The sequence below is a fragment of the Bombina bombina genome, chromosome 2, assembly GCF_027579735.1.
Source record: "Bombina bombina isolate aBomBom1 chromosome 2, aBomBom1.pri, whole genome shotgun sequence".
Taxonomy (NCBI): Eukaryota; Metazoa; Chordata; class Amphibia; order Anura; family Bombinatoridae; genus Bombina; species Bombina bombina.
In genome coordinates, this window is record NC_069500.1 from 357,676,062 (window position 1) to 357,692,143 (window position 16,082).

Genomic DNA, 16,082 nt, shown 5'->3' on the forward strand with positions numbered 1-16,082 from the left:
AGAGGGGTTAAAATCATTTATTTTTGTGATTAAAAATATACATAAAGCTACATTTTTGGGAGATTGCAAACACTCATCTATGTTCTATGGTTTAGTTTCATCTTATAATAGTAAATATTTGACTACACTGTCCCTTTAAGCTCAATAAATTGGGGATTTCTGCTGTAATTAAATTGGATTGCTTATTTGTGTAATTCCTCCATGGTTAGCTGCTCTTGATATCTGCAGGTTACATGTTATGATATTATACAAGATGTTTGTAGAAGAACCCAATAACTTTTTTCAGTAGATTTTATATTTTAAATGTCTGCTATATCTTAGAGCCCTGAGCTTAGCGTACCTTTTTATTAAATGTTCTCTTATGGTCCTAATCCCGCATAGTGTAAAATTCTGGGCATTTTCCAGCCTCCTGTGTTGACCAGCAGAACTCCTGTGAATCTAGAGGAGGAGTTAATCCCGTCCCCAAGTCCTCCATCCATCCTCCCACGGGTTCCAGAAGGCAGAAGAGAGCGTGCATCAAGTGTTGGCAGCATCCCTACTGTTCAAGAGCCTGTTAAGTTCAATTCAGAGACTTCAATAACCAGACAGGGTTATGGCCCGCTGTTCCCCCCTCCAGTTACGCTCTTCCAGTCCACTTCCTCACAGACTGTACCTCCAAATCCCAGCCTGGCACCCCAGCCTTCCTTTGTTACACCGGACACTGAGAAGTTTGCTCTTTGCAGCACCTCTGTTATCACGCACACTGCCTCTGCCACACATACCCATAACCCTGCTGCAACTACCTTCAGCCAGAGCCAGAACCTCATTCTAACTACCCAACAAGTGCCTTGCAACATTTCACTGCAACCTGCAGGGGTCCCTCAGCAAAATACCCCTCAGTCCCACACGTACTTTACCGTCTCCAAAACTGGAGTTAAACAGAAAAAGCAGCCTCAAAAAATTGTGCCTGCTCCTCAGCCTTTACTTTTAAAAAATGCCTTCCTCACTCCTGGTAAGTTTTTTTTCCTCTGGCTTTCTTATCCATGGCATTTGATTAAGATTATTAGTAAAACCTTCCTCTTGCTCTGTGAATTACTGTTCAATTTGTAGACAGTTGTCCAGCTTTGTAAATACTTTAGGAAATCTGGCCCAGAATAAATATTCAAGCACCATCAAGATCAAAAGTGTTAATCAGATTGGCCTTGTTCAGTTTTTATACAGTTTCCATTGGTCTAACAACGACAACCTAGAACATTATGACCAAGGTTTGTATATATTCTATTAGTATTGGTAATGGTTTCATAACCTGAAGATGTATAAATTATTGCAAACTGGAGTAAGGTTATTGCTCTTCATAATCTACTTTGTGTGTGTGTGTGTGTGTGTATATCTGTTTCTGTAAGTGTGCAGTTATTTGTGTCAGTCCCCCCCCCCCCCATCCCCTATTTTAATGGAGTGATAAATATGTTATTGGCTTTTGTTTCCAGTATCCTTTGTTAAAGAGTAATCCTAGGTGAGCTCAGAAGCGTGCACGTGTGCTTGGCCATCAGGCAAGTGTTTGCAAAAATGCTTTTATAAATGTTGTACATAGTTACAAACTCTGTTGTCATTGTGTCTAACACTATTGCAGCTGTGTTTGCAACTATGTATAACATTGCTATAAACATTGTTGCAAAAACTGCTGCCAGATGGCCAAGGACACGTGCACGCCCCTGAGCTCTTACCTATGGTTACTCATTAACAAATGATACCAAGAACTAAGCAAAATTGATAATAGAAGTAAATTGGAAAGTTGTTTAAAATGTCATGCTCTATCCATTCCATTTGGCTTTCATTTTGACTTTACTGTCCCTATAAGTGGCTGACTGTATAAGCAGCAATACATAATTCATCTCTGGGTTGCATGTTCTAATCCAGCCTTTCCTCCTTTCATGTTTAAAGCAAAGATTCCTTTTAAAGGGACATTAAATTCAAAATTAAACTTTCATGATTTAGCTAAAGCATACAAATTTAAAGGGACAGTCTACTTGAAAAAATGTATTGTATAAAAATATAGATAATTCCTTTTTTTAACGTTCCCCCAGTTTTACATAACCAACACTGTTATATTAATACATGTTTTACCTCTGTAATTACCTTGTATCTAAGCCTCTGCAGATTGCCCCCTTATCTAGGTGCTTTTTACAAACTTGCATTTTAGTAATTTGGTGCTGGTTCCTGCATAACTCCATGGGAGTGAGCACAATGTCATCTATATGGCACACATGAACTTGCACTGTCAGGCTGCAAAAGTCTGCAAAGGGGTAATAAATTGCACTATAGAGATAAGAGACAGCCTGTAGTGGCTTTGAAACAGGCAGATATTTAGAGGTTATAAAGTATAGTAATAGAACAATGTTGGTGGAATGGGTAGTAAAGGTGTTATCTTTTTAAACAATAACAAAATAAAGTATACTGTCCCTTTAAACAAATTTCCAATTTACTTCTATTTAATTTGCTTGGTTTTCTTGGTGTCCTTTTTTGAAAAGCATATATAGGTAGGCTCAGGAGCAACAATTCACTACTGGGGTCTAGCTGCTGATTGGTGATTGCACATATAGGCCTCTTGCCATTGGCTCACCTAATGTGTTCGGCTGCTCCAAGTAGTGCATTGCTACTTCTTTGGACAAAGAATGAGGCAAATTTGATGATAAAAGTAAATTGGAAAGTTTTTTTTTTTTTTTTTTTTTTTTTTTTTTTTTTAATTGTATGCTCTATCTGAATCATGAATAAAAAAAATGTGAGGCTTTCTTGTCTCTTTAACCCCTTAATGACTATGACATACCCTGTACCGTCGCTGGTGGTTAAAGTGATATTAAAACCTAGCATTTTTGAAATGCTAGGGTTTACCAGTGGAACAAATAAAGGGGACTTTCATTCATGAAGTTTAAAATACTTTATGCTGAAAGTTCCTTTACTTGTCTGGAGCGTTCGCTGCGCTGAGCTCCTCAGTCAGCCCACGGCAGAACGCTATTTTTCAGTAAGGTGACTTTTCCACCTCTTAGCCAATAGCTGTGCAGGCCACATGGTATTATGCCGGCTTGCTATTGGCTGAAATCACCTCAGTGATAAAATAGTGTTCTGCCTTGGCTGCCTGAGGCGCTCAGCGCTGTGAACGCTGCAGACAAGTAAAATAAATTTCAGCATGAAGAATTGAATACTTTGACTGAAAGTCCCCTTTATTTGTTGCACTAATAAGTCATAGCATTTCACAAACTCTAGGATTTTCTATTATTATTATACTTTATTTATGAAGCGCCAACAAATTCCACAGCGCTGTCCATGGGTACAATTAATTTAAATAAAACAATGATATAAAACTTGTAAGAGACAGGACAAAATTTACAAACACAGGCGTAATTAAGGGCCCTATTCCCATGGGAACTTACAATGTAGAAGGGAGGAGGTTGAGAAACAGGAGGTTAGGACTGCAAGCTTGAAAAAGATTAATGCAGAGTTAAATGAGGGAAGTGAAATTAATTTATTGAGTTGGGTGGTAGGCTTCTCTGAACAAAAAAGCCTTCAGGGAGCATTTAAAGGAAGAGAGATTAGGGAAAAGCCTGACAGCACGAAGGAGAGTGTTCCAGAGGGTAGGTGCTGCACGACAGAAGTCCTACAGTCTAGCATGGGAAGAGGTAAAGATGCAAGGAGCAGGTCATTGTTGGATCTCAGTGGGCGGGCTGGAGTATACTGGTACTTGTTTATTAGAGAGGATAGGTAGTGGGGAGCAGCATTGGTGAGTTTTTTTATGTAAGGGTGAGAATTTTGAATTTAATTGCAGCAGATACAGAGCGACGGGAAAGGTAGATTCGCCTGTCAGAGGCATTTAGGATGGATTGAAGGGGGGAGAGGCGGGAAAGAGGAAGGCCAGTAAGTAGGTTATTGCAGTAGTCAATTCGGGAAATAACAAGGGAGTGGGTTATTTGCTTTGTGGTGTTAGTGTTTAGAAAAGGGCGAATCTTGGAAATATTGCGTAGGTGGTTGCGGCAGGATGTGGGGGACGAAGGATAGATTTGAGTCAAGTGTAACTCCGAGGCAGCGAGCTTGGGGCGATGGAGAAATGGTGATGCCGTCGACAGGGATAGAGAATTTGGAAGTCGTCGTAGAGCTTGAGGGGGGCATTAGAAGAAGTTCAGTCTTGGACATGTTGATCTTTAGGTGGTGAGAGGCCATCCAGGAAGAGATACCAGATAAGCAGTCGCTGACATGAGAAAGGACAGAGGGAGATAGAGCAGGGGTGGAGAGGTAGATCTGGGTGTCATCAGCATAGAGGTGATATTTTAAGCCATAACTGTTGATAAGTTTACCCAATAAAGAAGTATAAATGGAGAAGAGTAGAGGACCCAGAACAGATCCTTGAGGTACTCCGATAGAGACATTGGAGAGGAGGAGTTGCCGGCAAATGACACAGAGGAAGACCTGTGAGAAAGATAGGAGTGAATCCAGGAAAGAGCAGTTTTACAGAGGCCAAAAGAGCTAAGGGTCTGTAGGAGGGGGTGGTCAACTGTGTCGAAGGCAGCTGAGAGGTCAAGTTAGAGGAGTATAGAGTAGTGGCCAATACTTTTAGCAGAGAAAAGATCGTTAGTAACCTTGGTAAGGGCAGTCTCAGTTGAGTGTTTGGGCGGAATCCAGATTGCAGGGGATCAAGAAGGAGTTGGTGGACAAGAAGTGGGTTAGGCGATTGTAAACTAGTTTTTCAAGGAGTTTTGATGTTAGTGGAAGCAGTGATATGGGGTGGTAGCTTTCAGGAGAATTAGGGTCGAGGGAGTGTTTTTTTTTCTGGTAGAGAGAGATAGGTTAAAGATGTGAGTAAGAGCAGGAGTGAGGATGGAAGACAGGGAGGGTATTAGATGAGAAGGGATAGGGTTGAACAGGCAGGTAGTGAGGCGTGAGGAAGATGGTAATGAATAAACTTCATTCTCAGTGGCTGTATGGAAGATGCAGAGGGAGTAACTGCGCCTGTTGTTCGAATATTGCAGGTTGGTGATGGGATGTTGCTTCGGATAGTACGTGTTTTGTTTAAAAAGTAGTCAGCCAGGTCTTGAGCACTAAAGACAGACGGGGGTGGTGGAGCAGGTGGGTAGAGGAGAGAGTTAAAGGTGGAGAAGAGTCGTTTAGGGTTTGAGGAAAGAGTAGATTTGAGTGAAGAGAAGTAGGTTTGCTTGGCTAAGTGAAGGGCAGAAGTGTATGAACGAAGAATAAACTAAATCAGGTTCAGAGTGAGTTTTCCTCCAGACACGCTCAGCAGTACGGGAGCATTTTTGCAAATAGTGTGTTTGCTGAGCGTGCCAGGGCTGTAACTGACGGCGTGATGGTTTGCGCAGTCGGGGAGGGGCAAGTGTGTCTAGTGCAGAGGAGAGAGTTTTGTTATAGTGGGCTGTAGCGAGATCAGGGCAGGTTATAGTGAAAGAGTGAGGGAGGAGATCTTGAATGATTTTTGAAAACTGGAGCGGATCCACAGCGTGTAGATTTCTACAGGTGCGGAAGTGCGATGTAGAAGTGGGTTTAGCTGTTGCAATAATATTATAGGTGAACAGGTGATGGTCTGCAATGGGAAAAGGGTGACAGGTAAGGTGAAATATAGCGCAGAGGTAGGGAAATACCAGGTCGATGGAGTGTCCATCACAGTGAGTAGTGAATAGGGTGGATTATGAGAGACCGAAGGAGGATGTCAGTGAAAGAAGTTTAGAGGCAGCAGGGGCAGATGGGTTGTCAATAGGAATGTTGAAGTCCCCAAGAATTAGGGTTGGTATATTTGTAGAGAGAAAGTGAGGAAGCCATGTGGCAAAGTTGTCAATGAATTGGGAGGTCGGTCCAGGAGGGCGATAGATGACTGCCTTTCTGAGGGAGATGGGGGAGAACAGGCGAATACAGTGGACTTCAAAGGAGAGAAATGGGATTGGAGGTAGGTACTGATAAAGGCAAAAGAGGGGGAGAGCAGGATCCCAACACCGCAGCCATGTTTCTCACCTGGCTTAGGGGTATGGCTAAAGTGAAGACCACCAGTGGAAACGGTGTCAGAAGAAGATAGCCAGGTTTTGGTAATTGCTAAAAGTGTGAAAGCATTTGATATAAACAGGTCATGAAAGTTTGTTGCAGACAGAACAAGAGTTCCATAGTGCACAAGAGAAAGGAGTGTGTGCGTATGGGATGCATTGGATGGAGATAAGGTTATGTGTGTTGCTTTTATTAAAGTTTCTATAAGGAGTGCGTGATTGGGTAATGGTGGAAATGTGGGTGGGCCCAGGATTTGGAGAGATGTCGTTTGATGCTAATAGCAAAAAGATGGAAAGTAAGAATAGGTGAGAAAGAGATTTATAGCAGTGTGTTTCTAGTGACATAGATTTTAAAATAGAAAGTAGTCCTGTGGTATAGACGTGAGATTGTTAAAAAGAAAAGCAGTTCTGAAAACATAGCAGAATGTTAAGTGCAAAAGATTGTTTTTGAAATGAAAATATTTAGCTTGCCTCAAGTCTTCTTCAAATCTTGTTCAGTTCTTGTATAATTCTTAGTGCTGCTACTTAATGATGGTCACTTAGACCACTTAGAGGGGAACTTAGAGAGATGGAATGCTCTGCAGACGCTACACCCCTACACTACTATAACTTCAAAGGGATAGTCTAGTCAAAATTAAACTTTTATGATTCAGATAGAGCATGCAATTTAAGCAATTTTCTATTTTACGCCTATTATCAATTTTTCTTCGTTCTGTTGCTATCTTATTTTGAATGTTAGCTTAGTAGCCAGCCCATTTTTGGTTCAGTACCTGGGCAGCACTTGCTGATTAGAGGCTACATTGAGACATCAATCAGAAAGCGCTAACCAGGTGCTGAACCAAAAATGGGCTGGCTCCTATGCTTACATTTCTGTTTTTTCAAATAAAGATAGCAAGAGAACGAAGAAAAATGGTAATAGGAGTAAATTAGAAAGTTACTTAAAATTGCATGCTCTATCTGAATCATGAAAGTATCATTTTGACTAGACTATTCCTTTTAAGGGTTTTTCATGCCATAATAGCACGGGTCTCGCCACAAGTGGCAGGGTGGCTCTATTTATTACCTCCCTGCAGCAGGCATCCTGGAATAGTGCGAAGCTGCATTATCAAAAAAGCAATCACCATTCAGTAAACATATGTGCAGAATAATGTAACTAAAGGATAACCTTTCCTATGGATAAAAAAAGACATACTTTTCAGCCTAAAACTATACTTGCAGTGTTAGCAAAGCTATCCAATAGCCGTGCGGTAAATCCGACTCCCAGGGGCGCCAAGCCGGATTTACCGCACGGCTATTGGCTAAGAGGTGAAAACTCCCCTCTTAGTAAAAAATTTTTTTAGCCGTGGGCTGCTGTAGCAGCTAAGAACGGCGATCGGTTGAAACAAATAAAGGAGATTTCTACATGAAGTATCTTATACTGTATGAATGAAAGTCCCCTTTGTTTGTTTCAATAGTAAATCTTAGCGTTTGTACAATGCTAGGATTTACTTTCACTTTAAGTGGAGAGAAAATACATCCTTTTTGCAGACTTGTCTGAAAAATAGCCCAAGGTTTTCACTTTCCTAAAATTTTACAAAATGGGTGCACTGAAGAAGCACTCCTCCCAACACACACAAACCACCTCTTTCTAAACACATTTTCTTTTTAACCAATTTCTTCCACGTTGTTTACACTCAAAAGCATAAGCATTCTTCTTTGTAAGAATTTCTGCTGCCCTGTTTCCAGGGGTACTGCTCATGACTGTGCTTTTCTATAAAAGCCTACACGGTTTTATAAGCAGCTTTACAATAGTTTGCCTTAGAAATGCACTTATCCTTAAGTTCTGGTTACTAGATGAATCTGTTTTACCGATATTGAGTAACCCATTGCACAGGGAATATGTTACATATTAATTAGTCACCCCAGTGTTAAGTTTTGCATTTTTAAATATAAACTCTAGGGAAATTAAACCAAAGTTACATTTATATACAATAACTATAAACACACAGTTAACACTTTCAAACAATATTAGATCTAAAGAAATCCAACATGCAGCTGTTTTTTATTCCTGTGATCTATGACTTTACATTATAATATTAGCCAGTCGGGTTATTGGGGTTCATTGATGCACACAATGCCTTTTCCATTAATGCCCTCAAAAATAAAATATGTACATTGTTAAAGGATCATTAAAGTCATTTTGTATGCAACATAAATGAATTGCTGCACTGCAAAAAGACATTCATACAAAGTAAATGCTTATAAACACTTGCGGTGTTTAGCTTATCTTTGTAGTGACAAATTGGAGAGCGATCTGCATGAGCTCCTTCACATATCAATCAATCACTGGGCATCATTTTGGAGGATCAGGAATCTGAATACCATGGTATGTCCTACATCCTCTAACTTGGGACAGTGGAAAAACTACAATTTTTAAATTACAGTAGAGCAGGCAAAGTAATCTAAGTGCATTACAAAGTTGTATTCCCTATGCATAAACAAACATTTTATCTGGGTTTTAAACTTAAAGGAACATGAAACCCTTTTTGTTTTATCGTTCAGATAGATCTTGTGATTTTAAACAACTTTACAATTAACTTCTATTTTGATTTTTGTCCTTTTGGTTTCCTTTGTTGAAAAGGATACCTAGGTAGGCTCAGGAGCTGGTGATTGGTGGCTGCATGTTATATATTAGCCTACCCAGTGCATTAACTAGCTCCCAGTAGTGCATTGCTGCTTGTTCAACAACAGATCCCAAGACAATGAAGCCAGTTAGATAATAAAAGTAAATTGGAACGTTGTTTAAAATAACAAGCTCTATCTGAATCATTAAAGAAAAATGTTTGGTTTCATGTCCCTTTTTAATGTACATTTAACCAAATCTGCCATTTTTTCAGTAAAAATATATTGGGTTTTATATTCAAAGCGTGTAAAATAAGTATTATGCAACAATACCAACAATGAGGTACCACACAAGTAAAAACATGATTGGTTAAATTCTTTTTTTCTTCTTCTTTGATGTCAGCGATGTTAGTGGACAAATATATTGGCCCTTCACACACACACAAAATCCTCCATCCTAGCTCAACCGTATACATTTCTTACATCTCTGCAATGTTTTGCCCCCAATTCTTGGCTTCTACTAATATGCACAATAGAATATTGGCTCCGTCCATATGGATGCCAGTAACTGCAGTACAGGGAGTTTTACTTCCTGTTAGCTTCCATGAACACACAAAGCAATATGACATCCCACCCTCTACTTACCAGCAATTCACACCAAGCAGAGGTTTAACTCTTTATGGCAGTAACATACAGAGTAGTGCTCCATTCATACCATCTACCTTTATAAATGTAAGAAATGTTGCAGACAGTTGTCTCTTGGGAAGGTCACCAATATGTTTGTAAGGCAGAAGCGTCATCCTTAGCATAAGCATAGCGGAAAGTGATTGAATTCACATTTGTGGCATTAGTGCCAACAGCATAAGGCTAGATTCCGTAGTAGTTCCCTTTTGTACAACACATTTTTTTGTAAAGTTTTTAGTGAGTTTATAGCCTACATGAATATCTGGAAAATTACATATAATGCTTCAGAACTTTTTTTTTTTTTATTGCCCAAATGATTTAGGGCACAGAACCACATATTTAACCCCTGCAAAAGGGCTGACAGTACTAGTCTGGAACTGAATTCTGTCACTAAGCCAATCAGAGGTTGGCTTATGTGTGTAGCCAATAACCACCAATGTACATGTGTAGCACTCTATGGCAGCAGCATTTGCAATAATGTATAACATTGTTACAAACATTATTGCAAACACTGCCGCCATAGAGCGTTAGATACATGCATGCTCCTGAGATCATCATGCGCCTCAGGTCCACATGCATACTCCATTTATACCATGAATGTCCTGTTTAAAGGGAAAATGTATCAAGACTGCAGGCAGACAAGTTCTCAAGTAAAGAACCTGTATACCTGCAATGATCCCCCCCCCACCAATGTCTCCCAACCAATTGCATAAGAGCAATGCACGTCAATCACTCCAAACAAGCAAGTGTCTGAGCTGGCAAAGAAGTTATAGAAGCAATTTGTTTGATATATTTATTGCATATTATTCAAAACACTATAAATAAAGGTTTACCATGCAACACAGTCAATACATTACTCTCTGTATTTTATTACTTTCATTTTATCCACAATATTAAAGGGCCAGTCAACCCAAATTTTCAAATATGTAATTCCTATAAAGTTGCTAACAATGTTTCTCTTGTTAAGTGTATCCAGTCCACGGATCATCCATTACTTATGGGATATTAACTCCTCCCCAACAGGAAGTGCAAGAGGATTCACCCAGCAGAGCTGCTATATAGCTCCTCCCCTAACTGCCATTACCAGTCATTCTCTTGCACCCAACGAATAGATAGGATGTGTGAGAGGACTGTGGTGATTATACTTAGTTTCATACCTTCAATCAAAAGTTTGTTATTTTATAATAGCACCGGAGTGTGTTATTCCTTCTCTGGTAGAATTTGAAGAAGAATCTACCTGAGTTTTTCTATGATTTTAGCCGGAGTAGTTAAGATCATATTGCTGTTTCTCGGCCATCTGAGGAGAGGTAAACTTCAGATCAGGGGACAGCGGGCAGATTAATCTGCAAAGAGGTATGTAGCAGCTTATTATTTTCTGACAATGGAATTGATGAGAAAATTCTGCCATACCGATATAATGTAAACTCAGCCTTAAATGCAGTAGCAGCAACTGGTATCAGGCTGTCATGTATGTATATTTTACACTTCAGTATTCTGGGGAATGGCACTTCACTGGAATTATACTGTATGCATAAAACTTTAGCCTAATTTGCAGGGACTAGCAACAGGCTTTTTAATAACACTCAATTTATTAATGTTAAACGTTTTTTGCTGGCATGTAAAATAGTTTAATTTTCTGAGGTACTGGGTAAAAAAATGTTTTGGGCACTATTTTTTTCCACTTGACAGTCGTTTTATTTAATTTATGACAGTTTACTGATCTCTCTCACTGTTATGTGTGAGGGGGAGGGGCCTTTTTTGGCGCTTTTGCTACGCATCAAAAAATTCAGTCAGAAGTTTGTCTTCCCTGCATGATCCGGTTCATCTCTACAGAACTCAGGGGTCTTCAAAACTTGTTTTGAGGGAGGTAATCACTCACAGCAGAGCTGTGAGATTGTAGTTGACTGTGATAAAAAAAACGTTTATTTCTGTATTTTTTTTCTGCTATCAGGGTTAGTTATCCTTTGCTAATGGGAGCAATCCTTTGCTAAAATTGTGTTTTTTACAAAGATTTGATGCTATAACTTTTCAGTTTATTAATTTTCAACTGTCATAACTTTTTCTGTGCTTCTTATAGGCACAGTACGTTTTCATATTATAGTAAATTACTTGAAAAGTATTTCCAAGTTGCTAGTTTATTTGCTAGTGTGTTAAACATGTCTGATTCAGAGGAAGATATCTGTGCTATATGTGCTAAAGCCAAAGTGGAGCCCAATAGAAATTTATGTACTAACTGTATTGATGCTACTTTAAATAAAAGTCAATCTGTACAAATTGAACATATTTCACCAAACAACGAGGGGAGAGTTATGCCGACTAACTCGCCTCACGTGTCAGTACCTGCATCTCCCGCTCGGGAGGTGCGTGATATTGTAGCGCTGAGTACATCTGGGAGGCCATTACAAATCACATTACAGGATATGGCTACTGTTATGACTGAAGTTTTGGCTAAATTACCAGAACTAAGAGGTAAGCGTGATCACTCTGGGGTGAGAACAGAGTGCGCTGATAATATTAGGGCCATGTCAGACACTGCGTCACAGGTGGCAGAACATGAGGACGGAGAGCTTCATTCTGCGGGTGACGGTTCTGATCCAAACAAACTGGATTCAGATATTTCAAATTTTAAATTTAAGCTGGAAAACCTCCGTGTATTACTAGGGGAGGTGTTAGCGGCTCTGAATGATTGTAACACAGTTGCAATACCAGAGAAAATGTGTAGGTTGGATAAATATTTTGCGGTACCGGCGAGTACTGACGTTTTTCCTATACCTAAGAGACTTACTGAAATTGTTACTAAGGAGTGGGATAGACCCGGTGTGCCGTTCTCACCCCCTCCGATATTTAGAAAGATGTTTCCAATAGACGCCACCACACGGGACTTATGGCAAACGGTCCCTAAGGTGGAGGGAGCAGTTTCTACTTTAGCTAAGCGTACCACTATCCCGGTGGAGGATAGCTGTGCCTTTTCAGATCCAATGGATAAAAAGTTAGAGGGTTACCTTAAGAAAATGTTTGTTCAACAAGGTTTTATATTGCAACCTCTTGCATGCATTGCGCCTGTCACGGCTGCAGCAGCATTTTGGTTTGAGTCTCTGGAAGAGACACTTGAATCAGCTTCATTAGATGAGATTACACACAAGCTTAAAGCCCTTAAGTTAGCTAACTCATTTATTTCAGATGCCGTAGTACATTTAACTAAACTTACGGCTAAGAATTCCGGATTCGCCATTCAGGCACGCAGAGCACTGTGGCTAAAATCCTGGTCAGCTGACGTTACTTCTAAATCTAAATTGCTTAATATACCTTTCAAAGGGCAGACCTTATTCGGGCCCGGGTTGAAAGAAATTATCGCTGACATTACAGGAGGTAAAGGCCATGCCCTGCCTCAAGACAGAGCCAAACCTAAGGCTAGACAGTCTAATTTTCGTTCCTTTTGTAATTTCAAAGCAGGAGCAGCATCAACTTCCTCTGCACCAAAACAGGAAGGAGCTGTTGCTCGCTACAGACAAGGCTGGAGACCTAACCAGTCCTGGAACAAGGGCAAGCAGGCCAGGAAACCTGCTGCTGCCCCTAAGACAGCATGAATCGAGGGCCCCCGATCCGGGAACGGATCTAGTGGGGGGCAGACTTTCTCTCTTCGCCCAGGCTTGGGCAAGAGATGTCCAGGATCCCTGGGCGTTAGAGATCATATCTCAGGGATACCTTCTAGACTTCAAATTCTCTCCCCCAAGAGGGAGATTTCATCTGTCAAGGTTGTCAACAAACCAAATAAAGAAAGAGGCGTTTCTACGCTGCGTACAAGATCTTTTATTAACCCTTTCGTGACAGGGTTAAAGTGCCTACATCGGAACAACTGTTCCGATGTAGACAAATTGAAACTACGCGATCGTGCATACGATCGCGAGATTTCAATTATTGGATCGCATCTGGGGGGCGTCCCTACAATCCTAGGAACGCCCTCCAGACCGCGATTAAATCCCTGAAGCACAGAAGGCTTCAGGACAGCCGTTAGTTTTGACGTTCCATTCCGTCATAACGGCTTTAAAGCCCAGTCTAATTATGACGGAATGGAACGGCATAACGGCTTTAAAAGGTTAATGGGAGTGATCCATCCGGTTCCGCGGTCGGAACAAGGACAAGGGTTTTACTCAAATCTGTTTGTGGTTCCCAAAAAAGAGGGAACTTTCAGGCCAATCTTGGATTTAAAGATCCTAAACAAATTCCTAAGAGTTCCATCGTTCAAAATGGAAACTATTCGGACAATTTTACCCATGATCCAAAAGGGTCAGTACATGACCACAGTGGATTTAAAGGATGCTTACCTTCACATACCGATTCACAAAGATCATTACCGGTATCTAAGGTTTGCCTTTCTAGACAGGCATTACCAGTTTGTAGCTCTTCCATTCGGATTGGCTACGGCTCCGAGAATCTTCACAAAGGTTCTGGGTGCTCTTCTGGCGGTACTAAGACCGCGAGGAATTGCGGTAGCTCCGTACCTAGACGACATTCTGATACAAGCTTCAAGCTTTCAAACTGCCAAGTCTCATACAGAGTTAGTACTGGCATTTCTAAGGTCGCATGGATGGAAGGTGAACGAAAAGAAGAGTTCTCTCTTTCCACTCACAAGAGTTCCCTTCTTGGGGACTCTTATAGATTCTGTAGAAATGAAGATTTACCTGACAGAAGACAGGTTAACAAAGCTTCAAAATGCATGCCGTGTCCTTCATTCCATTCAACACCCGTCAGTAGCTCAATGCATGGAGGTGATCAGCTTAATGGTAGCAGCAATGGACATAGTACCCTTTGCACGCCTACATCTCAGACCGCTGCAATTGTGCATGCTAAGTCAGTGGAATGGGGATTACTCAGACTTGTCCCCTACTCTGAATCTGGATCAAGAGACCAGAAATTCTCTTCTATGGTGGCTTTCTCGTCCACATCTGTCCAGGGGGATGCCATTCAGCAGGCCGGACTGGACAATTGTAACAACAGACGCCAGCCTACTAGGTTGGGGCGCTGTCTGGAATTCTCTGAAGGCTCAGGGACAATGGAATCAGGAGGAGAGTCTCCTACCAATAAACATTCTGGAATTGAGAGCAGTTCTCAATGCCCTTCTGGCTTGGCCCCAGTTAACAACTCGGGGGTTCATCAGGTTTCAGTCGGACAACATCACGACTGTAGCTTACATCAACCATCAGGGAGGGACAAGAAGCTCCCTAGCAATGATGGAAGTATCAAAGATAATTCGCTGGGCAGAGTCTCACTCTTGCCACCTGTCAGCAATCCACATCCCGGGAGTGGAGAACTGGGAGGCGGATTTCTTAAGTCGTCAGACTTTTCATCCGGGGAAGTGGGAACTTCATCCGGAGGTCTTTGCCCAAATACTTCGACGTTGGGGCAAACCAGAGATAGATCTCATGGCGTCTCGACAGAACGCCAAGCTTCCTTGTTACGGGTCCAGATCCAGGGATCCGGGAGCGGTTCTGATAGATGCTTTGACAGCACCTTGGACCTTCGGGATGGCTTATGTGTTTCCACCCTTCCCGATGCTTCCTCGATTGATTGCCAGAATCAAACAGGAGAGAGCATCAGTGATTCTAATAGCGCCTGCATGGCCACGCAGGACTTGGTATGCAGATCTAGTGGACATGTCATCCTGTCCACCTTGGTCGCTACCTCTGAAACAGGACCTTCTGATCCAGGGTCCCTTCAAACATCAAAATCTAATTTCTCTGAAGCTGACTGCTTGGAAATTGAACGCTTGATTTTATCAAAACGTGGTTTTTCTGAGTCAGTTATTGATACCTTAATACAGGCTAGGAAGCCTGTTACCAGAAAGATTTACCATAAGATATGGCGCAAATACTTATATTGGTGCGAATCCAAGAGTTACTCATGGAGTAAGGTTAGGATTCCGAGGATATTGTCTTTTCTACACGAAGGTTTAGAAAAGGGTTTATCCGCTAGTTCCTTAAAGGGACAGATTTCAGCTCTGTCCATTCTTTTACACAAACGTCTGTCAGAAGTTCCGGACGTTCAAGCTTTTTGTCAGGCTTTAGCTAGGATCAAGCCTGTGTTTAAAACTGTTGCTCCACCATGGAGTTTGAACTTAGTTCTTAATGTTTTACAGGGGGTTCCGTTTGAACCCCTTCATTCCATTGATATCAAGTTGTTATCTTGGAAAGTTCTGTTTTTAATGGCGATTTCCTCGGCTCGAAGAGTCTCTGAGTTATCTGCCTTACATTGTGATTCTCCTTATCTGATTTTTCATTCAGACAAGGTAGTTCTGCGTACTAAACCTGGGTTCCTACCTAAGGTGGTCACTAACAGGAATATCAATCAAGAGATTGTGGTTCCATCTTTGTGTCCTAATCCTTCTTCGAAAAAGGAACGTCTGCTACACAATCTAGATGTAGTCCGTGCCCTGAAATTTTATCTACAGGCAACTAAGGATTTTCGACAAACGTCTTCCCTGTTTGTCGTTTATTCTGGTCAGAGGAGAGGTCAAAAAGCTTCGGCTACCTCTCTCTCCTTTTGGCTTCGTAGCATAATACGGTTAGCCTATGAGACTGCTGGACAGCAGCCTCCTGAAAGAATTACAGCACATTCTACTAGAGCTGTGACTTCCACTTGGGCCTTTAAGAATGAGGTTTCTGTTGAACAGATTTGCAAGGCTGCAACTTGGTCTTCTCTTCATACTTTTTACAAATTTTACAAATTTGACACTTTTGCTTCTTCGGAGGCTGTTTTTGGGAGAAAGGTTCTTGTCCCTCCCGT

General features: G+C 41.2%; 1 protein-coding gene across 1 annotated transcript in view; it reads left to right on the forward strand.

Moving 5' to 3' along the window:
• Positions 1-16,082, forward strand: part of MLXIP (MLX interacting protein) — a 254,388-nt gene that overhangs the window by 165,390 nt on the left and 72,916 nt on the right. Inside the window, exon 9 of the mRNA XM_053701754.1 lies at positions 406-991. Within this exon, the coding sequence (XP_053557729.1) occupies positions 406-991 (586 nt within the window). The remainder of the gene's footprint in view (positions 1-405; positions 992-16,082) is intronic.